This window comes from Haliotis asinina, chromosome 7, assembly GCF_037392515.1.
Source record: "Haliotis asinina isolate JCU_RB_2024 chromosome 7, JCU_Hal_asi_v2, whole genome shotgun sequence".
Classification (NCBI taxonomy): domain Eukaryota; kingdom Metazoa; phylum Mollusca; class Gastropoda; order Lepetellida; family Haliotidae; genus Haliotis; species Haliotis asinina.
The window spans coordinates 6451739-6477851 of NC_090286.1; the positions used below are offsets into that span (position 1 = coordinate 6451739).

General features: G+C 42.6%; 1 protein-coding gene across 1 annotated transcript in view; it reads right to left on the bottom strand.

The window, feature by feature from the left end:
* Nucleotides 1-7124: 7124 nt before the first annotated feature.
* The window catches only part of LOC137290240 (potassium voltage-gated channel protein Shaw-like), a 54446-nt gene continuing 35457 nt past the window's right edge, over nt 7125-26113 (bottom strand). The window contains exons 2-3 of the mRNA XM_067820997.1: nt 21032-21297; nt 7125-9689 (exon numbers count right to left, since the gene is read on the bottom strand). Of these exons, the coding sequence (XP_067677098.1) occupies nt 8628-9689; nt 21032-21297 (1328 nt within the window). The 3' untranslated portion in view covers nt 7125-8627. The remainder of the gene's footprint in view (nt 9690-21031; nt 21298-26113) is intronic.

The window sequence follows — 26113 nt, forward strand, 5'->3', positions numbered from 1 at the left end:
AGGAATGAATGTGTGCGGCGGAGCTAAAATGTGCTCTTTGTATTTTCATGCGTATGGCGAGTCAGAAAGTTGTATTACTGGCGACCTTGGCAAGGTATAGGTTGCAGTTTAGCCACACACGATACATGTAAAATTTGAGAAGGCTGTGAATATGTGTATAATCATGGAATCCAAACGCAGTGTTATAACACTTCAAGTAGAATGTACCCGATAGTTTCTGCTCAAATAAACAGTGATACATGTAATACTGCCTCCCTAGTGATGAAACATAACTAAGTTTTCGTTTGTTTCTTTCCCACACAGTAATATTCCAGCTTTACGACGATGATCTGTTTGTAACCAGACTGGACCAGATAATTTAATGATTGACGCCATCTACAAAGATCTTTGAACAAAAAACAAAATGTGGATTCATGTTTTATAGCGTTTTCATTGCATAGCATTGTAGAGGAGCAAATAGACACCCCGCCAGACGGTAACCCATTCATGCCAGACCTCGGTAACCTTGACAACTCTCACAACAGCGGTGCTTTCGCGAATCTCCGGAAAGATGGTCGATAAAGATCGAACAAGTCGTGGCTACCCCGAGTATTTATTCCACCGTGTCTTATAATATTTGTCTCAAGTTTTAAACTTTATATTAGGAAGTAAAAGGGATCATCATGGAGATGAAAAAGTTATCAAGATGTGTTAACCATCTATGTCAAGATGGCATTTCCGATGTAAAAATGAACTTTTAAACTACATTTAATGGTCGTCGGTTTCAGGTAATTTGTTTCAAAACAAGAGACAAACACTTTTCTACAATATATTCAAGTATACTATGTCTTAAGAACTCAAGATTCCCCGGTGAGGCGCTTCCAGAAGAGTGCTCGATTTTTGTCTTTTCTTTTAATGAGACAGAGAAGCGGACATTTGCACCCCAAGAATTGGATTATAGGGTTTGATTTCACTGCACCATAGATCCAGCTATGCGAATTCGAACCGTCTGGCGGGAGCGATATGTAAATAATCGATGTCACCGGCCTCATCTTCAACCAATAACATGTCAATGCTGTTATAGAGTGGAAAACTCCAGAGAAATCATATGATCAAATCACAAACAAGCGTAAATAGTGAAAGCGCCGTAGTGTCATAGATCCGCCGTAACCATGACGCTCGGCAACAGTCTGGTTCGATGGGTCTGTTGCGCCTGCGCTAGGTTTCGCCATTTACGTGAGAACGTAGCTCGGCAGACACACTTACAGAAACGTTGGTGAGGCGTAAAGTTTTTGACGTTCATGTTGCAACTGCACCAACATCTTACATCCTCACGACCACGACCTTGCAATGCGTACACTGGCAATTGTGAAGGAAAACAACTTGTTACCATGTTGAACGAATTCAAGAATGACACATGAACAGTTTGCTGGGGACTATTCGTGATAAATACTGACAAGCGGTGGTATTCTGGAAAAAGCGAAAGGACTCTGTAGGTTACCTTTTAACTACACTATATATCAAAAGTTTGGACTCACTAGCGTAAATATAGCTACTTACTTTTTTCAGCTGTTCTGAACAAGATTCTGCAGCGCTTCAAGTGAATCTAAACTTTTGATGGGCAGTATACTTTATACCATTAACACAGAAAAGCTACAGGCATCATTCGGTTAAAACAGTTAAACGCTTTTGTGACGAAGGTAAGGTTGCCTAGAAACTAAATCCTTTGTCTCTGTGTATTCCTTTGTCAGCCGCTGTGTCGAACCTAGGGTAAGTACGCACGTTCTATCCTTTCACATTCGACATAGCGGTGTATAACTGGATTAAAAGGTGGTGATGCCATCGGAAGTTCAGGTAACGTTACTCAGTATCATACAGTAAGAGTGAGTTTAGTTTTACGCCGCACTCAGCAATATCCCAGCTATATGGCGGCGGTCTGTAAATAATTGAGTCTGTACATGACAATCCAGTGATCAACAACATGAGCATCGATTTACGCATTTGGAATACAGTGAGTTGTGTCAGCAAAGTCAGCGAACCTCACCACCGATCTTGTTAGTTGCCTATTACGACAAACATGGGTTACTAAAGATCCGTTCTAACCCGAATCTTCAAAGGTCTTAAGGGGCATAAACTATGATTCAGCTAATATTTTATTTTTCCATCAATAAAATGTCACAGCCAAGTGACTGTGACCGCTATGGTCACAGCTGACAATATAAACTGAACAGCAAAAGTAACGACACTGTTTTTAGTCAAGTTTTTAATTAGAAGACATAAACATGAACGATTCTTTTTATGAGATTTTGTATTTTCGAAACTTGCGCTTCTTTTGCTGTTCAGTATATATAGAAATAGGTGACGCAGTTAAAGACCACCGTCATTGAAACAACCGCAAGTCCACCATAGCAAAGTTAATTCAATTTAAACACCAGTATATTCATACAATTATAATATTGGTTACAGGAACAGTAGGTACTTTGACATATATAATGTTTAAATAGCTAGAGAGAAAATACACGTCATGCCTACATACTGGAAGTCAGAGAATTGCAACTCCAACAAGCCATGATAGATTGACAAGTCAGGAAAAAATGTCGGGTTTCAAACTTATTTGAGTAGCAGCGTTCCAAAGACGACGGAATGTGAAATACACGATGCCTGTTTTTATTACAGTTGAGGACAGTAATATATACCGGACAAAAATAGTTAGGGATATTTTCATATTTTGAAATTATGAAAAATGATGTATTTATTCATTGACATACTGATTAAAATATCAGTCATAAAATTACCACTATCCCTAACTTATTTTGTCCTGGCATATGCCAATACTTAGCAAACAGCTATATATCACTAGATCATTCACTGTGCAACAGACCAACGGACGGCAAAATGCAACTCCTTCGTCATATGATAAGGTGCGTTTTTGGACAGGCAAACTAAAAGGACTTGGATATACAACCTTCTTTGAAAGTGAAGAACTCGTGTTTGCCTAACTCGATGCGAGTTTTCTGTACTTCGTTCAATATGTAAACGCCATAGCCATCGACACTTAACACTGAACATCATTACCTGGGCCCACTTGCACAAAGCGATCTTAGTGCTACAACGATTGTAAATCCCATTCTCCAACATAGGCTTAAGACAGTCGTAGCGCTAAGATTGCTTTGAGCAGGTGGGCCCTGGAAAACACTCTTGAAGCCGAATCACTTTCATCCTTATATAAATTCAAAAGTTCAATTAGAAAAATATAGAACCATAACCAAAACAATACCATGAAGTACGATCAAGGATAAAGATCCTTGACAGGAGGATATAATCGCCCTCAAAGGTGAAAGGTGAAGGACTTTTGGCAAATTGATAATATACGTCAAAGAACGCACAAGGTGGAGATATATATAAGGCAAGAGGAACTTCCGTGATCGACAATGCAAGAAAATATATAGAATGGCATAAACATCGCCAGTTATGCTTTTCGTGGAGCAGCCGCTTCTTTCATTCCAAACTATAGATGACAGGTATACAATGACAGGTAATGACAATGATCGACATGACAATGAGTCAGTGAATTTAGTTTTACGCCACTCCCAGACATATTTCAGTGGTATGGCAGCGGTCTGTAAATAATTGAGTTTGGACCAGACAATCCAGTGATCAACAGCATGAACAACCGATGACATGTGTCATACACGTCAACGAGTCCGATCCCGTTAGTCGCTTCTTACGACAGGCATGCGTTACGTATGGCCAGTATTCTAACCAGGACCTTCACGGGTGACACAACAATGAACTCCACATATTGGCCTTGGTGCAAAGAAAGAACAAGCGAGAGTGGAGGCTAAGAAACACTGTTGTGATGTGATTGGGTTAAAGATGGCACGACATAATATTGGTACCAAAACGGTATCCCTCACTACCATCCATCTATGAATAAAGAGATGTTGAATCACTGACCATCAAACTGAATGTTGTTTGTATGGTTTGGTAATAATTTAATACATACAAGTTATGAAATATCAGCACATTTATACTGTAAATGCACCAGAGGGAAATAGTTACGTCACCTTTGCTGTAGGTCCTGAGTAATCCTTGAAATGAATCTCTGAAAAAAATGAAATAAAACAAAACAATCACCCCCTACCCTCCCCAAACCCCAAACAACAACAACAACAACGGGAAAAATAAAAAAATAAAAAAAATAAAAAAATAAAAAAATAAAAAATAAAAAATTAAAAAACAACAAATCAAACCAAAGGAAAAGAAAACACTTCTTTGTAGCGTTTTTGTCAATATTCAACGATGTTGTATCAAGTGTAACGAATAATACTGAGCCTAACGTAACCTAGACTGGACAAACTAGAACAAAAGTTGTTCTTTAATCTTCAACTAACGGCTACTCCATAACAACTCGGCTGTTGATGTTGATGCTGAACATTGCAATCTGTCCCTTATACTGGAAACCGTAGTATATGTTCAGGTGGTTCCTGTTTTGCTGACCTTGAAAACTCGATGCATATTAAGTCATTTTTAAAAATATTTTGTGTTAGTTATAATTACATCTTATAATAGTCCTATCAATGGAGTGATAGTCAAGTACACTTGAATAGTCAAGAACAACAATGTGAATTATGTAAACTCTAGCACTATCTATTAACACACGAACAAAGGAAAGTCATCGAGACTGATAAGGATTTCCTCCACCACTTTTCGGGAAAAGATTACGTTGTGTACGAACAAATATCGAAGACTTTCCTGTGTGCCAATCTTGCAATCAACTTGCCTCAAGACCAGTATCAGTGCAATTAGATATTTCATTAAGATACGATAGCTGTTTGGTTGAAGACACCTCCATACTAAGTATCGTCAGGCGAACCTATCCTCAGCCAGTCAGCATGAGGGATCTGTTTTATCAGTAAGTACAGAATTAGGAGCAGAACATGTCATTTCTGAACTTCAGAAATAGAGAAACCGGTTCTGTATGTGGTCTATCTTTCAGCGTTCGACAGTCTACAGCTGTCGAGCAAAATAGAAAGGAATATTTCTTCCGGGTTAATTATTTCACAAAATTCCCGATCGATGTGGTAACGTAACGAAGCCTAATCGTTCTAAAAAGCTGACATCTGATTGGTTAAAGAACTGACGAATGTGTACTTTAATTGGGTGATCAATCAGGGTTGGCTCACCTCACCTCATGTGACCACCACATAGAAGAGTTCTCAGACCTTCGAAAATACTGTTATTGTTCGGAATTTAAGATCTGGCTGTGAGGGCTATTGAAGTAAAACCATATTCGTCACTTGATACACTAGGTTTGATCCGCAGAGTGAATGTGCCTGCAAACAATTATTTGTGTTAAGAAAACTCCCCGTCACGTAAAATGCTCTGGTCGCCCGAGATATTTTGAGTGTAGGAATAAAGCGTGCTAGCGTGCAGGGTTATGTACCTAATACATAGAGAAAGTGAGCTTAAACTAGGTTATATAGTGCAAGATCTAAGCTGGATATATCGTGCGAGATTCATGCTGGATATATAGTGTGAGATCCAAGCTCGACATAAAGTGCGAGATCCAAGCTGGATAAATAGTGCGAGATCCAAGCTGGATATATAGTGCGAGATCCAAGCTGGATATATAGTGCGAGATCCAAGCTGGATATATATTGCGAGATCCAAGGGGTATATATAGTGAGAGATTAAAGCCTTATATACAGTGCAATATACAAGCTGGATAAAAAGCATGACATTCAAGCCACATATAGTGTGACATTCAAGCTGGATATATAGTTTTAGGTATAAACTGGCATACATAGTGCGGTGAGATCCAAGCTGGATATACAGTGCGAGATCGAAGCAGCATATATAGTGCGGTGATTCAAGCTGGATATGTGTTAAAATGGAATATATAGTTGGTGGATATAAACTGGGATACAAAATGAAGGGTGTCAGGCCGGGACATAGAACTGCAACATGGACCAGGAGAACCATAATCAAACAGCGAATGCTACAAAGTGGTAACGAAATTGGTGTGATTTTTGGGAGAGTACAGCGTTTCATAGCAATGGTGATACAAGTAATAATATCCAAACTGAAGTTCATGTCAGTTTCGTGGGATGTTTTGTGCGATACGTTTCCTCATAAGCTTTCACCTCAAGCAGCAACACGCCCTCCCGTCTGCCCTATCCCATACAACCACACCCCTACACAACTCCATGTAGTTGTATACTGGGCGCATTCAATCTCTAAAGACGTCAGTATGATGAATATCATTATAGCCATTTGAGTATGATAACATGAGTATTGGTTCGTAATATCACAATGTCCCTTGGACACCAGTGGCTGGTTGAAACAAGGGGAGACAATCAGGATAAATGTGTAGCAGCCTGGTTCCCGGGGTCTGCTGCGCTAACGCTTATGTGTCGAAGCATTAGCGCAGCAGACTCCGGGAACTAGATAAAGGTGTAAAGGGTTTGATACCCAAGTGTTTTTTTCACCTGTCGAGTCTGGGTCCATACAAACTGACATGGTCCATCAGGTAAGACAAGAGAAACAGCTTTCGGCAGTTTTCCTTTCGTTACTTTTAAACAGCTGAACACTTATTATGTTGCATAAATGAATCATTTTTGAAAATTTGAAAAGAATACTTTCATATAAATATATGAGCTAATGTAGGTTCGTTCACATTATTTAAGAACAAACTGCCAATGACAGAAACAAACGCACAGTATTAGGGATAGTAGTCATAGCAGCCTTCGGCTGTGAGGATTTCAAGCGTTACAGTTCAGAGTTACCTCCCTTAGTCTATTTGGCTTTAGATGGAACATTGCTACTGGGCGAATTCTGTACTTTTATATATTCCTCATCACAAATTACAACCAGAAAGCGTCCAGGCTAAATGAAATAAAAATACACTATTAAAAAGACGTTTTCTCTCTGACTATGTGTTTAAAAGTTTATGGCATGTAAACCATGATACCACAGTCCCTTCCGACAGATATTAATCCTGTTATATCTTCCTGCGTGACGTAGGAAGATATGACAGGAGTAAGCTCTGGAGAACCAAAGTTCAAACGGATTCGTTACGTCGATATTTTCCCTGATTTGAATAATTAGTGAACATTGCTGAAGGAAGATCAAGATGACTAGGATTTTTATTATTGAGAAATGGTATTAGCACTTTTTCAGCACAACTGGACTTTTGTGAAAAAAAAATTTATGAAAACGTTTGATTGTTTCCCATGGAAATGAAAGTTCTAGGCGGTGGGAGAACAAACGGTGAACTTGCCAGAACGACAACGACCTTCAAGATGTGGCACCACACTTACCACTAGCCGTTGTTAAACGCCGTATTGTGTACATTGTCAGATCAATGATACATTTTGTCGTATTCCAAACTATTAAATATATCAAATCACCTAAATTTGAGGCAGATATACGGCGAATCTATTCACTTTTGAATATCAGGAATTGTATTGATATCCCCAAATTTATGTTCTCACAGATTTATTTATGTATCTAAGTATGTAAACCTTCTAAGATTTATAGGAGTTTAGAGATTTTACACTAAAGCGATTTTACACTAAAGAACTGGAAAATATCTAATGCGGTTTATGATGCTTTGGGCTTAGCTTCAATGATTTTTTTTTTGAAAATGTTAACTCAAGTGTTATTGCTAAACTGGCGCTGACTAGGCGTATCTACTAAAATGTTATTGCATGGGAGCTGCATTAGGGAAAGCGCCTTTCATGACAAATGTTGCTATTGCATTAGATTGGTCTAACCTGAGGAATGAGTAGTGAAGGAACGAGTTATCTGAGAACATAAACACACCCATCGTCAACACAGGTTTGTTTCAACTACTTCCCACCAGCATCATGGAAGGTGTCAAATCGTTTTATGGTTCAGATTTTTAACTAACCAATCAAGTCACCCGTTTAAGTGAAAGTGAAGCCAGCGAGTGTCTGGCCAATCAGCGTTCAGCTTACGTAGGCAATATCCCTCGTCCAACGTGCGCGCAACCTCTGCTCCAAACAGTGTTCAGTATAAGGTAATGGTAGACTTAAGGAAAGGTCATGAATGAAGTTATGCTCATTTCTTTCAGTTTTACATCATTCATTATATTACCCAATCGAAATCTGACGCACGTTGCACGGGAAATGCATTAGTAACTACTCGGCTGATTCCCTGACCTACAAGAAGAAGCCATTCGGCTTGCCGGGATGACACGAACAGTTACGAATGATGGGAAATGTTATCTTAGCACTCATTGTTGTGAGCTTTCAACATCATTGGTTCACTCGAACCAAACATTTGTTTGGTTAAAAATAATATTCATGGGTGATGGAGGAAGGCTGTTGATGCTAACCCGTGAAGTACTATTGGTGGAAGATACGGAAATATCCCGTACTGAGACCGTAAGGAACAGTCGTCTAGTTGCCCTCCGCCCCGCAGAAAGCGTTAAATTCACACATAGATCACAGAAGAAAAGTTAAAATCTCGTAAGTTGGCAAACGGTGTACATTGTCACTCTGCTGTCAGAATGTGGACAGTTCTCAGCGTTGGTTATACAGGCGTGAAAAGGTAAAGGTTATTCTAATAACTCCATATCACAGGAATTCTAACCAGTGCGTCACAGCTGACACATCAGTACGTCATACGTGCGTCTCCCCTTGACACGATCCTCCGTCGTCCGAGCGTGTTTTCATGGAACCATTGTGACGTAGGCTATAAGAGGATTCTACATTCTTCATTATCACGTCGCTGATGGACCCGTTTCGGGACATTCTGGAGACAAGGATCGGACTTGTCTTATCACTGCCTTTGTCTCGGGCGTTACCGTTCATATATGGTTCTACCACTGTTGACGCTACCGAAGGGGGGCGATCAGTTGCAGGCATCTGTTTAAGGGGTTCTGGGTCTTTAGATTCTCCGTCCACCCTCCTCAGTGCTTGCGATCGGGACCTGACGTGAGTATAAAACAGACTGAAGTTATTAGAAATTACTGGGAAGGTCAAGGCCAAAAGCAGAACACCACAAACAGAGCAGGCTGTCCCCACAATGTATCCGATTGGGGTCCGTGGATAGATATCGCCGTATCCTACCGTTGTCATGGTGATGATGGCCCACCAGAAGCCCACGGGAATTGTGTTGAAGGTGTCGCTGGGGTTGGTGGCGTCTTTCCTCTCCGTGTAGTAGATCATGGTGGCGAACACAAGCATCCCGATCATGAGGAAGATGAAGAGCATCATCAGCTCCTGGAGACTCGCCTTCAGGGCGTACACCAGCACCTTCAGCGCCTGGTAATGCTTCACAAGGTGGAAGATACGGAACATACGGATGATCCTTAGGATGAACATAATCTCAATCACAAGTCTTTCGTTGAGGTAACAGGCTTTCTGGTCCGATTTTTCAAATATAATCTGAACGTACAGAGGGATCAGGGCCAGAAGGTCAATTATGTTCATTGGCGAACGTACGAACTTTAGTTTATTCGGGGCTACCGTAAATCTTAATATCAGCTCCAGTGTGAAGAAGACGGTGCATATCACGTCGATGATGTTGAGAGCCTCGTGTGAGGTGATGACGCTGGATATGCTATCAACGCCGTCACATTTGGTCGTCACGTTGGTCATCGGCCTCAGGGACGGCAACGTCTCCAGACAAAAGCCAGCGATAGATAGAGCGACAAACAGGAAGGACGTGATGCCGTACATCTGAAACAAAGAGCAGTGACTGAGTTTGTGACTCGGTGAATGTGTGAGTGTGACTGAATGAGTGAGAGAATGTGTGTGTGTGTGTGTGCGTACGTGCGTACGTGCGAGAGTTGGTTGCGTGGGTGAATACGTGACGAATCTATGAGTGAGTGGCGGCAGTTGGCTGTACGGACGAGTGGGTATGCTGGTGCGTGTGATACGCTTGTGTTGGGGGTGAGGTTGGTTGGGTGCGGGGATGGGTGAATAAGGTGAGAGTTGGTTGTATGGATGAGTGTGTATGCGAGTGTGTGGTAGCGGTTGGCACGTGTTACATACAATCTTGTAGTTTGATAGACTAACGCGTATTCTCTGAATTTTTATCATTTTAATAGAAACACATAATCCCTTTTAGATTATAAATGAGCCTCAAAGTAATGGGAGATACAGAACCTGAGGATAATTTTCGATTTGCTGCATTAAGATATTTCGCATTACAGAAAATATTGCAGTTGAGGGAGTGTGAGATAGACTAACTATGGAAAGACGTTTTCTCAAGCCCGTCCACGAAGCTTCACCCCCAACCTATCCAGAGACAACTATTCTAGAAAGGTTTCCATGTCCGTTTCAACTCTAGAGGGCAATGCACCGTTTGGTCCCGGGGTAGAATGGGTCTTCAGCAACCCATGCTTGCCATAAAAGGCAACTATGCTTGTCGCAAGTGGCGATTAATGGGATCAGATGGTCAGACTGGCCGACTTGGTTGACACATGTCATCGGTTCCCAATTGCGCAGATCGGTGCTCATTCTGTTGATCACTGGACTGTCCGGCCCAGACTCGATTATTTACAGACCGTCGCTATATTGCTGGAATATTGCTAAGGGAGTCTCTGTCTATAACTGAATCAAACAGATGACTTATATCGAACACCGTGAAGTCAATGTGATGACCTGAACTTTCTTCTATCACACCCTGGACGTCCTGACCCAGTGAAAAGTAACTGGGATAGTGTAGCTGATCACGCCGAACTCTCGGCTTCATTACAACCACATCACCAACTATCTCCTCCATGAGTTTCCAAGGTCCCTTGGAAGTCCTAGGCATATGAGCCGTAGTCATGCACGAACACTGAAATTGGCAGGCTGGGTGATTGCTTTCCAAAGCCGCCAGTCCAGATGTAAGTCGGGCTAATCTTGTAGAATGAAAGGATGGAATAAAAGCTGATGAGACTGGTGATAGCGGTCGGTGCGAAACGCTATGAACGTAGACAGCGGGGTAATTGCAGGGTAACGGGAGCTTACATACACAGGGGACGTTGTCTGACATTATTCCGCCTTCGTGTCACGATCGACATGGCCCCTTATGAAGATTAGCGTCAATATTTATAGACTGTTATGCAAACTGCCGACCTGTATCTTTCGAAAGGAGCGGGTCGCCCAGTCGTCTATAACACCGTAAAAGTCGCAACGAGAGCTAGTATGGCGGAAAGAATGACACTGGCTAGAATCTTAGATTTGGTGTGATTACGTTCCAATATTTGTTAGCACCAACCTGGGGCTAACGTGCTAAAGGTGTACAGTTGGTTGGTTGTTGTTTAACAGTCTATAAATAATTGAATCTGGACCAGGCAGTCTAATCAACATCATGAGCATTCATGTACACAGTTGGGACACGATGACATGTGTCAGCAACTCTGACCACCCGATTTCGATAGCCACCTTTTACAAGTATGGGGTGATGAAAACCCAATTTTAAAGCCGGATCTTCAATGGTGAAAAGGGCTCTTCAAGGGTGAAAAGGCCTCCGAACTTCATCACTCCGAACATCCTTAACAAGGTCTGTAATTCTCCGAGGCGCTACTTCCGGTACGACGCTGGTTCCAGTTTCTCTTTGAGCGCGCCAACTAACGATATGTGACACGGGGCCCAGCTTACTTCTAGCACTAGATTTCCGATGACAAGCGTATGCTCACGAACCAATTCTGGTTTCAAATGGCGCGAACGCCAGATATGACTTTACTAGACCAGATCAAACGTACAACCACCCTTGGTTGTCACAGCTGCTGACAGTCGTAATAGTTGACTAATTTGGGGACGGTTACACCGGAAATTTATCATTCCTGCAAGGAGTATCGATTCCTCTGTCAGCTGACTGAGTCCATTCGAAACGTTGTTTGTCACTGGACATTACTAAGATCTAGTTACTAAATGCCGTCACCTTCTTACGGGCCCTATGAGGTTGAACCATGCACACTGTGTGATGGCGAGTTCGAACTAATGCGTTAGAGTGTCTGGTACACCAGCTCTGTCACCAACAGTTTTCAGTATCATATCCAGACACTAGCACAGCGCATATGAATTTTACTTGACTCGAAACAGTGCTTTAAATAGGAAACATAAAAAGTTGCATCCATTAAAAGTAAAAGTGGACGATAATTGGTAAAAGAGAATGATTTGCTTAAATGGAACATGAAAGCATGATTATCAAGTATGACGTCTCTTGACACAGTTTCATATGAAACAAGAACTTCATCCATGAAACAGCATGAGGCAACATATGTGTGTATAAATTTTGTTGTTGGCACAATGGTCAGACTGTCACCTCACTTTGAGTGCACGATGTATTCTAAGAGTTTACCAAAGTCACAGATACATTGGATGTACAATGGAAGCTGTCAAAACCGTCATCTGTCCAATCCGGCAAGTTATCAACATTGGCTTACAATCTCTTTCCCATCCGTGGCTTGTACATTTATCATCAGCTCTACAATCCAGCACGTTGTCTAAACCGGATTGGTTCTTCAGTCCCTGTGAGTGCCGGTTTAGATAGCTTCCACTGTAGATCACATAATCGGCAAAACTGGGCAAGCATTTAGATGAGTGAGCTAGATTTTCCAATGGGAATGAAATTCCATAGAATCTACCAGATACTGAAGCCAGCGCGGAACCTACAGAATCATCACCGGGAAGTACACACAAAGTACTTAGTGAAGCACCCCCGGACACGTCTCACGATTGAATGAGTCCTGATCTTAGCCCTTTGGAAGATATCATAGTCCTCTTGTGCGAAAAAGGGGTCCTCCTGCACATAACCTATCCCAACTGGAAGTCGCTTTCAAGGAGAATGGCGTAGCCTGCCTCTTCACAGGACCAGAAGGCTGACGGGGTGGATGAGGAGAGACCTGGCTGTCATACAGTCTCGTGGAGGTTATACCAGGTATTGACCTTGACTCATGTAAGACACGCCAAAATGACGTTTTAAATGTTCACATTCACCAGTGAATTCAGCATTAACCATTATTGGACATGCTTGTACAGACACGATTTTGTATGAAGATTAGCGTTTATTGTATTTTTTTTTAAAATGAGCAGTTATCATAGTAACATCAACATGGATTCCATTCATGTTTTTATGAATCAAGGGATCATACGGATCAGAAAAACTCTGCTTTTCCATCGTGGTCACCACAATTAGTTTTAAGTTTTATCACTGCAGAAATACAGGGGATGCTTAGTTAAGTTCCTTGTGTATACCTTTACTAAATGACAACCATATTAAATCGTTGGAATTTTTGAAATGACCAAATTCCTTGAAGACGTGGAAATGTAGCAAGCAGCATATAAAACCACACCGTTGTCATACTCCGCCTAAATACATATTGATCGCTGATAGCTTATTCAGAAATATCTGAAACTAACATTGCTTAAATGTACTCCAGGCAACATTAAGCCAAACGCCGCATCACCTTTACGTTAGCGAGAGCACGCGGCCGGGCGTTACGATACTGATGACTCAGTGTATGATGCCTTAATTGTACTGAAACATTGAAACATGATCGTCTACACTTGCATTAGTGGATCAGTCAGTGGCAGGTCCGTGACGAGATGGTATCAACATGCAATGATAGATAGGCGCAACAAGCAAGATAACGCCGGTAGAATCCTTTTATCACACATCCAACCCCCTTGAGAGCTAGTGACGGCCATTTCCGCCAGAAGAAAACAAAAACGGTATCCCGCAAATCTAATATTCCGCTCCCCAGTCATACTGTTTCGTCCGTGCGTCGACTCCCCAATGCCCAGTTTGCTGCTGAGGTCTCGCGAGAACTGCCATTATGATTTAGACATCAGGGGTCTCTGTGCTGAAACCCAAGATGGCTTCTCAGAATTGGTTTGAGCTGTTGCGGCAGGTTGTGACTATTGATGAAAATGGGATTCTAGTTTTTTTATTGACGGAATGTCAACATGGTGTTGTGTTTTACTGTCAGAGTCAATTACAGCGCGAGGGAGTAAAGTGAATCTACCGCTACCACTTAATATCATGCTCTCTTAAAGAGATACGCGGAGCGCGGGCGTAAATGAAGCGGAATTTTTATCTTATGAATTTTTCATTCCCAAGCCAGAATCCGAACTTTTATGACGTGAGTTTTAAAACTGGTGGAAATAATGACCTCGTTCAACTTACGTGATAAGTACCTCAGGCAGTCATTTTCATGAATGACTGGATATTTTTGACGAACCATCGAACCTTAACTTAGTATTCGAATGTCCGTGATCTCATTATCCAATAAACTGTTTCTAAACAATGACTAATGCAAAATATTACCTTTCATATGATCAATAGTCGGACTTAGGCAGAGGCGAAAGTATTGACAGTAATTCTCACTGAATGTAAGTTTTGTCGTCAGTAAGTGACAACTTTGTTTTAAATGTTGTTATTGTTTTGGGTTGTTTTGTTATTGTTTTGTCGTGAATAATTGAAAAGTACTTGATCAACTGAACCTTGAAATATTGTGTATGAAGTCTTGCTACATTGCAAGTAGAAACAATCTCATAAAGGCTGGATATTTAATTTAACTTAATTCACTTGCTAGATTTTATCCGCAAACCTTTGTAATTCGTAGCTTACTTGCTTTAATACAAATTCAGTATTTTAATATGAAACTACTTCAATGCGCTTTGTGAACAGATGTAGATCACTATTCAATAAAAAACAAATTAGATGATATATAGTAAGTTTGTATTTTCTTTCATTGTCCGAAGTGGGTTTGGCCCCTATTAGAAACATTTTTCCTATTGTAAATTTGAGTGTCTACATAATTTCATAGAAACTCTCAAGGAAGGACACCACTGGCGATGGGCATGCTGATGAGACTAAGAAAGAAATTAATGCGAAACAGGAATTAATAACCTCAATATTGGATCCTAATTAGCCTAAGGGACGCAGCTCTGCATGGTCGTGCCTTAGACAACTGAGATACCAGCCGCCCCTGAAATCAAAACCGGAATGTTTGCAGAAAGTTTCATTAACTAATGAATCGAAACCAAACTGCAGAAGCGAGATGATGATCCGCAGAAGGGAGGTAATCATGGCGTATCATGATCAGCTGATCCAACGGTAAGGGGAAGCTACTCTGCCAAACGAGGTGTTATGGTTTGGACCAGGTTCTGTTGGAAACCCCGTACATAGGAACACTTGGTATGTTACCGCTGCTGGACAGTGGTCCCTAGTGGCAAAGACCCTCTCCAATACATCCAGCAATATATTATATGAATGAATGAGTTTTTACGCCGCACCCATCAATATCCAGCTACATGGAGACGGTCTATAAATAATCGAGCCTGAGCCAGACAATCCAGTGACCAACAGCACGAGCACCAATCTACGCAGTTGGGATACGATGACATGTGTCGACCAAGCCAGCGAGTCTGACCACCCGATCCTGTTAGTCGCCTCTTACGACAAGCATGGGTTACTGAAGATCAATTCCAAGCCGGTTTTTCACGTGTCCGACAATATAATATGGTTCTAAGAAGCGACGATCAAATGAAGGATGTGGCTGTTCTCAACTCAGCCCGAGCGTTAATGTGAATGCGATGCGTCACAGACCATCAGCAATTCCATGTTGAATTATTCACTACGTCAAGTACTGAAGAAGTAAAGTGGTACTAGTGCTTCCTTGCTCTACTCTTTGAGGAACAAAGGAGGCTTACTTCAAAGCGAATGGGTCGGCTTTGTTGTAACAATACGCCAATTGTAATACATGCCTTTTCGATATTAACCTCCTTGCTCTCAACATAGTCGTTCAATACCCATGACAAAAACGGCACATGAAACAAACAGGTAAAAATATCCACCGGGAAGACTCAACTTAGAGAAAAACTTGCGACTCAAACTGAAGTGATAGTTTTCTAAGAGGATCTGACCATATATCATGCATGTATGGTCCTCATTCGACCGCCAACAAAAGAACCAGTCATGTATTTTGAAGACGTCTATTGACTGTGCAACCCTACAAATGGGACCATCAATCCCCAAGATAGCTCCTGATTGGACATGATGAATGCGTCGCCATCTAGCTCACAAAAAAGACCAGTCGTAACATACAAATTAAGCCATTATGCAGAAAACAACCCGCAGCAGATTTCCGATATCTATGGTGATTTCATGAGTGTTAAGGGAGCGATGTTTTCGATCTGTCAGTTCGACTCATTTGCTTCATATGTGCCAGACCATTCTATTAACGGCCAGTTGAAGAAAGCATTTAGAATAAAACATCTCATCTCGCTCTCATAAATAATTTATTGCTAACACACCTTTGATTTTCGGGAACTTTTCCCCCCAAATGGCCCGGCAACGTATTAAACAAGACGTCACACCCTTGGGGAGGGAAAGGGAACTTATTAACTTTTTCTTATAACTTCATTTTCCCATCATCTGTTTGTCCACGTGGAGAGAATGCCGCACTTATTTCATTAACATATTGGCAGTACGTCTCTCTATACCGGTTACAATGTACTGCATAACACGACGCTCCGCAAATGCACGACACTTGCTCTCCACTGAAGCGCTACGGTGGTAGTAGTTTCCTAGGGATGTCGTGCGCGATGTCGTTCATACCTGTGTAACCGACAGCCGTGGTTGATGTTGCTGCAGTGAGAATGCTGTTTGCGTGACCACAGAAACTGCTCGTTTCAAACAGGTTGTCGAACGCACCAAGATGTCGCGGTACACCGCCCACAACGGTGGAACCATTCTACTTTAACATATAATTTGTCTTGTCTGATTGTGCATGTTGCTAGTTTTCCAACTCAGACGAATGAGACACTCTCTTTGAAAACAGCCATCTATAAATTCAAACTGTTGTTGGGGCAGAAATATACACATCGGTGTTATAAGTACATTATGTTGTATAACTGGCAATAAAAAGGTACCACAGTGAAAATGAAGATAGGCGTTGATGAAGCCGATCATGCATAAACAATCCATCTTTGTCTCTGAAACACAATTGATTCACCTCCTTCGACTCTCACAATGCCAGCATCATCAACATCGTCAGCGCCACACCAGTTCCTGTACACAAACGCACGCACACACAATCACAGTCCACATATCTTCAGTCTTGATATGGTGAGCAACGATGCTCAACACCGCGACACGATTACACGGCGTCTGACGAGCTGATCCAGTTGGTGGCCTCTGACAACCATCATATACTGCTGGGGATCAGATCCTTGGCACTAGGACCCACAGTCCAGCAACGATAACCGTATTAGTCCAGCAAGCCTCCGTATGAGAGACCAGGTCAAGATTGCTAAACAAACAATTTATAAGCACCCAAAACGATTTAACTTAGATTCAGTATGACTGATTCATCTTCTTTTGGAAACCCCGGTGCAAAATCAGTGTTATATTGATTTGAACCTGTTCATGTAATAACTAAGCATGACTTGTCCATTGAATCCAGTGATCAATTTTACCTGAATTCCCTCCCAGTGTCCAAACAACATGAGATCACGCGAGTACAGCACGAGATGTCTTCACTTAGCATTTAGCTGCCCCGTGCAAGGTGAGATTCGGCAGTGGTAATACATAAGCAGAAGATTGTGTTTAGCACTGAATATTATATTCCGATGTGCAGAAGTCAAATTAGCAATGGCTGAGCAGTTCCATTATGAAACCTCGCCAGTCTCAAATATGAACGCTTCTGTACCGTCTTGAAGACTTATTTTCCAGAAACACAGAATCTAGCAAACTGCAAATCGTGAAATCTCGCCAAACAAGTGAAAATGAAAACTCGAACACGTCAAATGTAATGTTCTTGGGGGTCAGAAAAACATATGGCGCTATCTGCAGTTCTACGACAGCGTAACGTCACTTTCAATCTGTCGATAAACACAGCGTCTCACGATCTTATTGTTACAGTCTGTTGTTGCACGAAAGAAATACAGCGTCGACCATATTGTAACTAAATATTATCTATTTGTTTTCCATTTGATCGACCTGATTTTTAGTATAATGACAAATACCTGTAAATCCCTTTCACATATCTGGTACAAAGAGGGTCCTTTATCGTTCAGGTTTACGTAATTGGGACATTCTAAATGGACACCTCGGACTGTGTAATTTTGTATGCGCATGCGCAGAAAGTTCGGGAAATGATATCGTCTGATATTCAGCAAGCAGTTACATTTTTAATTCATATTGGTTATCCGAGACTCTGAATGCAAAGGAAATGTCATAACTAATTCGATTGTTTCTGAAATACAACAACACCCAGATTGCTCTTCATTTTATGCTGATGTCGATTTAAGTCGCCGAGCAGTTTTATTCATATACATTACCCTTAAAATCACGAAAACACATATATAATGATTGCTTTACATCTCACAGAAATCAATTGTACGTGGAGAAGGAATGCATGTCAAGATTTCACTGAGAGGACGGACTGATTCTGGAAGCAATGGCGCTGTCTATATGTGTATTGATACATGTTCTTCACCAGGGCAGCATGTACTCCACCAAGGCTACATGCTCTTCACTAAGACTGCATGCACTTCACTCTGGCCACAGGTACGTCACCAAGGCTGTATGCACATCACTAAGGCCACAGGTACGTCACCAAGGCTGCATGCACATCACTAAGGCCACGGGTACGTCACCAAGGCTGCATGCATATCACTAAGGCCACGGGTACGTCACGAAGAACTCAAGCACTTCATCGAGGACGGACGTATTCCCTCTGTCGACTCAGTATGACATGGGGATTTCAACAACTGACATCATCATGTATCAGAATACCCTGCAGATATGATAATATCTCGTTAAATCTCGTATCACGTTGGTTTAGAATACGCTGTAGATATGACAACTGACAACACACCTCTCCCCCAACTCCCAACCCACCGCCGATTTGTGTTAGTGAGCATTTCATCGGTCTCATATGAAATCAAACGGGCTGTACACCATAAGCAATGGGTAACACAACTGCATTTAGGACATTTGCCGTAGTATTCGGCTAGTTTTCGGTCTCTTAACATTCTGGTGACCTCTGTTATCTTGGTCAGATCACAGACCATATATTGTCTCTGGTCAAATCCAGTTTTCAAGTGCATATTTTAATATCTCACTTACCCGACAGTTTACATACAGTCATCACTCGAAGCTGACAAGTTGGATGGAGGAAGAAACATATATTACCATCCACCTGATCCAGCATCAATTTGGGCGAGAATGAAGTTACAAACGACTCCCTAAATCGCTGAAAACGGTCGGTGTTATTAGGAAAGACAATTTGAAGGTTCACCTGATTATTTGTATTGTGTTTAACACCACGCTTGGCAGTTTTCCAGCTATATGACGGCGGTCTACATCTACAGGAAGCCTATGACAATGACAGTAAGTGGGTGAGTGAATGTGGTTTTACGCCGCTTTAGCACTATCCCAGCAATATCACGGAAGGGTACATCAGAAAAGGGCTTCACACATTATACTCATGTGGGGAATCGAACCTGGGTCTGCGTGACGAGCGAGGGCTTAACCATTATGCTACCACAGCGCCCCTTGTAATAAAATTTAGCTCGTACATAGTAAGAGAATTATCTGACAAATAAACTGGAAAGTAATGAACATTTTCAACTTTCGATCAAATACAAACTATTTTACCTGCCTAATATAATTCGCACCTCCCTATCAAGTTGGCCTATGTCTGTCTGTCAAACCGGACCCGTGTTAATACATAACATGTCACACCTGACCTTTGAACAGAAAACCTACTTTATCAAAAAAGCCAGCACAACAAAACAGCACGAACTACAAACAGTAATGCATTAATTCCTTAAACAGTAAAGACACCGCTATTACTCATAGACTCATAAAAAAAACCTATTCATTAATCATTGCCTTGAAGGACGGCTAGTTGATCAATAAAACATATGCATCTTTTAGAGCGCTGCAATGTGACTCATCTATCTACCTACATGTTGACGAGGAACCTTGGTACTAACTGATACTTGCCATGGGCCAAGCGGAATCGAGGACAATCTGTCGGCAATAGATGCACCACTTGCCATGGCCAGACGGGGATTCCTCGGGTGATCGAGGGCTATCTGTCGGCAATAGATGCACCACTTGCCATGGCCAGACGGGGTGTCCTCGGGTAATCGAGGGTCATCTGTCGGCAATAGATGCACCACTTGCCATGGCTAGACGGGGTGTCCTCGGGTGATCGAGGACCATCTGTCGGCAATAGATGCACCACTTGCCATGGCCAGACGGGGTGTCCTCGGGTAATCGAGAGCCATCTGTCGGCAATAGATGCACCACTTGCCATGGCCAGACGGGGTGTACTCGGGTGATCGGGGACCATCTGTCGGCAATAGATGCACCACTTGCCATGGCCAGACGGGGTGTACTCGGGTAATCGAGGGCCAGCTGTCGGCAATAGATGCACCACTTGCCATGGCCAGACGGGGATTCCTCGGGTAATCGAGGGCCAGCTGTCGGCAATAGATGCACCACTTGCCATGGCCAGACGGGGTGTACTCGGGTGATCGGGGACCATCTGTCGGCAATAGATGCACCACTTGCCATGGCCAGACGGGGTGTACTCGGGTAATCGAGGGCCAGCTGTCGGCAATAGATGCACCACTTGCCATGGCCAGACGGGGATTCCTCGGGTAATCGAGAGCCATCTGTCGGCAATAGATGCACCACTTGCCATGGCTAGACGGGGATTCATCGGGTAATCGAGAGCCATCTGTCGGCAATAGATGCACCACGTGCCATGGCCAGACGGGGATTCCTCGGGTGATCGAGGGCCAGCTGTCGGCAATAGATACAACATTCACCATGGCCAGACGGGATGTCCACGGGCAGCTGTGTGCTATAGATACAACACTTACCATGGACAGGCGGCATGTCCTTATGTGACCGAGGACCATCTGTGGGCAACTGATACAACACTTACCATGGCCAATAGTGACCGAAAGCCAGCTATCGGCAGTTGATACAACACTTTCCATGGCCAGAAGGGATGTTCTCGGGAAGTTGAGGACCAGCTCTCGCCAATAGATGTAACACTTACCATGGCCAGTAGAGACGTTCTCGGGTGGTCCAGAATCAACCAGATCTTGGTCTGCCAATACTTCCATCCCGACAACAGGTTCAGGTCGACTGTGAAGCTTTCCTTCTGGAGCGACATATCAAACGAATCAAGGATCCTCTGGTTCTCTATGTAGGAGCGATAATGGCGCCAACAGCAGGCTTTGATTTCATGTTCGTTCATCTGCCAGAAGTCCAGCTCGCGCTTCACCACAGCTCCACACACCTCCAGGGGCACGTGCAGCTCACCTGTCAAAAAGGATTCGCAAAATGAATGCAGGCTAGACATGTTCACACTTACTTTGAGTGTCCACAATTATTTTGAGTGTCATGTGCTATGAGACATACCTCCTAGACAGAACCCAGTCTGATTTCGAACTACAGCTACCAGCTATTACATTTTCGAGGGGATTAGAATACACGACTGGGTCTCGTTCAACTTATAATAGGCATACGAATGTCGTAGCCCTATGACACACTGGTTCACAAGAAGTCATTTCTGGCGTAGGAGGTCATTACTTCTAGATTCCTCCGTGCAGCATAGCAATTGTGAATTGCCCCAGATTTGTCGACATCAACTGTAACCTGTACAGTGTTCCTTATTTCCACGTGTTGATCGTAAATTGTGCCTTATTCTTGATTTGTACGTTGTCGTTCTTTCTTGATTTGTAAGTTTGTACAGTTGCTTATGTCTACAGTTGTCTGTAAATAATCGAACAGCGACTGACATCATGAGATACAACGACAGGATGAAGCCACAAAATCAGCCTGTCTAACGCCACTTCCGCCTGTTGCCTCCTACTACATGGATAGTCATTTCTTACATGCACGTGTTGCTTGACTGTTGCTGCACCTGTGGCTCAACAGATGACCATTTCTAACCATTTTTTTTCTCGGTTTCGTTTCATTTTGCACAGAAATGGGACCGTATAAGATTATTCCAAGCCACGAAGAGCCCATTTGATCAGTAATCGTGATGCTGTTCAGGACGAGTTCTATTTAGCATTTACTTGTTCTAAATACAGTGGTTTACGAGAAAGCTATCTATCAAACACACGCACTTTATGTTTTGACACCTTTTCAATTTGACTCGTGCATGTCTCCATCACATGTAAAAGTAATTAAACAAGAAGACAAAGTCGTCAATATTCTCCGCAATCGCAAAAGTCGCTTCATGAATATGTCTACTAGTTATGATTATGTCAAATGTTTTGGTGTTCTTATGGCACGGTGGAAGGAGAGTGCTGACAGGTTTTTGAGTTCTGCTGCAGAAAGGAGCACTACCACCAATATCAGGCGAAGAAAAACTTGTTGCTATGGGAACACAAAAGATATTATTCAGAAATCCAAAAGGCACCAGTTCCCCACCCGGTTTATTTTTCTGCCAGGTTTGCAGGTTTGGTGAAAAAATAGTGAGTGATTTTTAAGGTCTGCTCCGGAAAAGAACACTACCACGGACATACGCACGTACTGACGGACGGAGTGCATTGTAATCCCCCACCCCTGCGTTGCGGGGGATAATAGCATGCTATGTGCATTTATCATGTCAGTAACCATGTTATACCCCTACTGTTTGTTTACTATAACCACATTTTTCTGTCGTGTCCGCGGAATATAAACAATAACAAACAATATTCTGTTATTCTACTCACAACATGATTTGAAGGTCGTATATATTGACGTTAGTAGGCAAATAAAGTAAGGCAAGTAAAGTGAGTTTAGTTTTACGCCGCACTCAGCAATATTCCATCAACATGGCGGCGGTCTGTAAATAATCGAGTCTGGACCAGACAATCCAGTGCCCAACAACATGTGCATCGATCTGCGCAGTTGGGAACCGATGGCAACCAAGTCAGCGAGCCTGACCACCCGATCCATAAGTCGTCTCTTACGACAATCATAGTCGCCTTTTATGGCAAGCATGGGTTGCTGAAGGCCTCTTCTGCCCCGGGACCTTCACGGGTCTTCAGTCTGTGTATGCCAATGGTATCATTTGAGTTCTTTGGACGCCACGCATGTCACTCAGTATCTGTCATCAGATACTAAGTCTATTGAATCCGTAATTGGCTTTATTTTAACACAACTCGACTTTCTCTCAAAGAAGTTTGGTTTAATGTTGCGAACATGAGGAGAAGACGACTTAATAAGAAAGACATCAAAAGCCAGAAAGAACATCAACTATCAATCATTCTCCAATGACGATACTTAAGCAGTGGTGTTTCTTCATTGACGCTATTAAACGTTGAGGGCTTCCCATTGCAGGCGGTGTGATGGGGACGGAACGGCTGTAGCAGGAACTGACAGACCTACTGATACGAGTTCTCTGTGAAGATTGTTACAGTGGAATGACGTCATGAACGGGATCACATGACCTCATGTCCCTATAGCATCCTCTTGTCCCTATAGCATCCTCTACGTTCGTAAACCGTAACAGACTAACCCCATAGGAACCCGGCTGATATGTTACGTGTTTAATAATTGATGTGCTTTGATACGTTCTGTTTGACTGACGGGCATTGTTAAAACACAACTACGTTTACGATTGGCGTTGGTTTGTTAATTTACGCCGTGCATAGCAATATTTCAGCTGTATGGCGGCGGCCTGTATATGATCGGGTCTGGACCAGACAATCCAGTGATCACCAACATGAGCAACGGTTTACACAAGTGGGTTACGATGACATATGTCAACCAAGTCAGCGAGTTCAATCACCCGTTCCCGCTAGTAGCCTATAACTCCCGTCAGTCCAATATGGCGGTAAAGTCATGCTGGGTGTTTGTTGGGTAAGAACTTCATTAAGCTGTGCAAGCTGTTTGACTGACTTCTCATGATGGATTAAAGGCACGCCTGCTTATGTATTTGTTAGGAAGCGCTACCCTGCTTTACGTCTGGTCAGTACTATGATTTTGAATGCTGTTGTTTTATGCCGCAGTCACTACATCCATACTCTTCATGCCCTGAAGCTACTGGTCCGCACACGTACGGTGCTCTCTTCGTCTGGAACCCCAGTACGATGAAACTAGTCCCCGCGAAAAAGGCTCAAAACACTCAATGAGACCCATGCGGACTCTACGCTTTAAACCTCAATACACTTAAGGTGGTCTTTACGCCTAAAAACATATTGTGAATGTGAATTACACATTCAGCTAATAAGATACCCGTGGTCACTTTCGATAATCTTCACTTCGGTATGAGCGGCAAGTACTTTCAACATGTTAAAAAAGTGATCAATGACCAATACATTTTTTTAAACCAAGATTATCAGCTTTTACCGTCTGGCCGCCGCTACAAAGCACCAGTCACCAAGAACGTCTTTTGTAAATCTAAGTATTGCATTTTAAAGCAAATGTCGATTACCAGTTATCATCATTCATCTGATTATCTTTTTTAAGTACATATTTATTCCTTTTACTGTTTTTAGCAATTTCACATTTTATGTTGTTATTCATATGTATTTTCTCAAGCCCCATGATCAAAGACGAATTCCCTTTAAGGTAATAAAGCATTGTCTATACCTAATACACTGACTCTGGTCTGTACGACTTAAACCTCAGTACACTGACTCTAGTCTGTACGACTTAAACCTCAGTGCGCTGACTCTAGTCTGTACGACTTAAACCTCAGTACACTGACTCTAGTCTGTACGACTTAAACCTCAGTGCGCTGACTCTAGTCTGTACGACTTAAACCTCAGTGCGCTGACTCTGGTCTGTACGACGTAAACCTCAGTACACTGACTGTAGTCTGTACGACTTAAACCTCAGTGCGCTGACTCTAGTCTGTACGACTTAAACCTCAGTGCACTGACTGTAGTCTGTACGACTTAAACCTCAGTGCGCTGACTCTAGTCTGTACGACTTAAACCTCAGTGCGCTGACTCTGGTCTGTACGACTTAAATCCTCAGTACACTGAAGCTGGTCTGTACGACTTAAACCTCAGTGCGCTGACTCTAGTCTGTACGACTTAAACCTCAGTGCGCTGACTCTAGTCTGTACGACTTAAACCTCAGTACACTGAAGCTGGTCTGTACGACTTAAACCTCAGTGCGCTGACTCTAGTCTGTGCGCCTTAAACCTCAGTACACTGACGTAGTCTGTACGACTTAAATCCTCAGTGCGCCGACTTTGGTCTGTACGACTTAAATCTCAGTACACTGACTCTAGTCTGTACGCCTTAAACCTCAGTACATTGACTCTGGTCTGTACGCCTTAAACCTCAGTGCGCTGACTCTGGTCTGTACGACTTAAACCTCAATACACTGACTCTGGTCTGTACGCCTTAAACCTCAGTACACCGACTCTGGTCTGTACGCCTTAAACCTCAGTGCACTGACTCTGGTCTGTACGCCTTAAACCTCAGTACACTGACTCTGGTCTGTACGCCTTAAACCTCAGTACACTGACTCTGGTCTGTACGACTTAAACCTCAGTACACTGACTCTGGTCTGTACGCCTTAAACCTCAGTACACTGACTCTGGTCTGTACGCCGTAAACCTCAGTACACTGACTCTGGTCTGTACGCCTTAAACTTCAGTACACTGACTCTGGTCTGTACCACTTAAACCTCAATACACTGACTGGTCTGTACGCCTTAAATCCTCAGTGCGCTGACGGTGATCTGAACGCCTGAATCCTGAGTACACAGGAGGTGGTCAGTACGTCAGGATCTCAGTATAATGAATATAGTCTGGAGCTGTTAACCAGTTCACTTAGTTTCCCGACACAGACATGGTTTATCAAAGTCAAGGAAGCAAAGGCCATGTCTCTATAACACATCTTAATTCTACTCGCCATACGCCCATGAGGAATCCAGTCTCGTACAACATGCGCTGTAATCGATTCTCATCAATCATGTTTTCTTTTGGTCTCCTCGAAGAGTTATTTTTGCGTACCTCCCAAATGTACCCGTCTTTGAGAATACTGTTTTTATGATTCTCATTGATTCCAGGGCTACGTAACTATATATGCTCATCACAAGTGCACAAACAGAGGGGAGGGTTTTTGTGGCAATGACATTATATCGTCTCCAGTCTCATGGACATTGGGATTTAGAGTCTGTTATA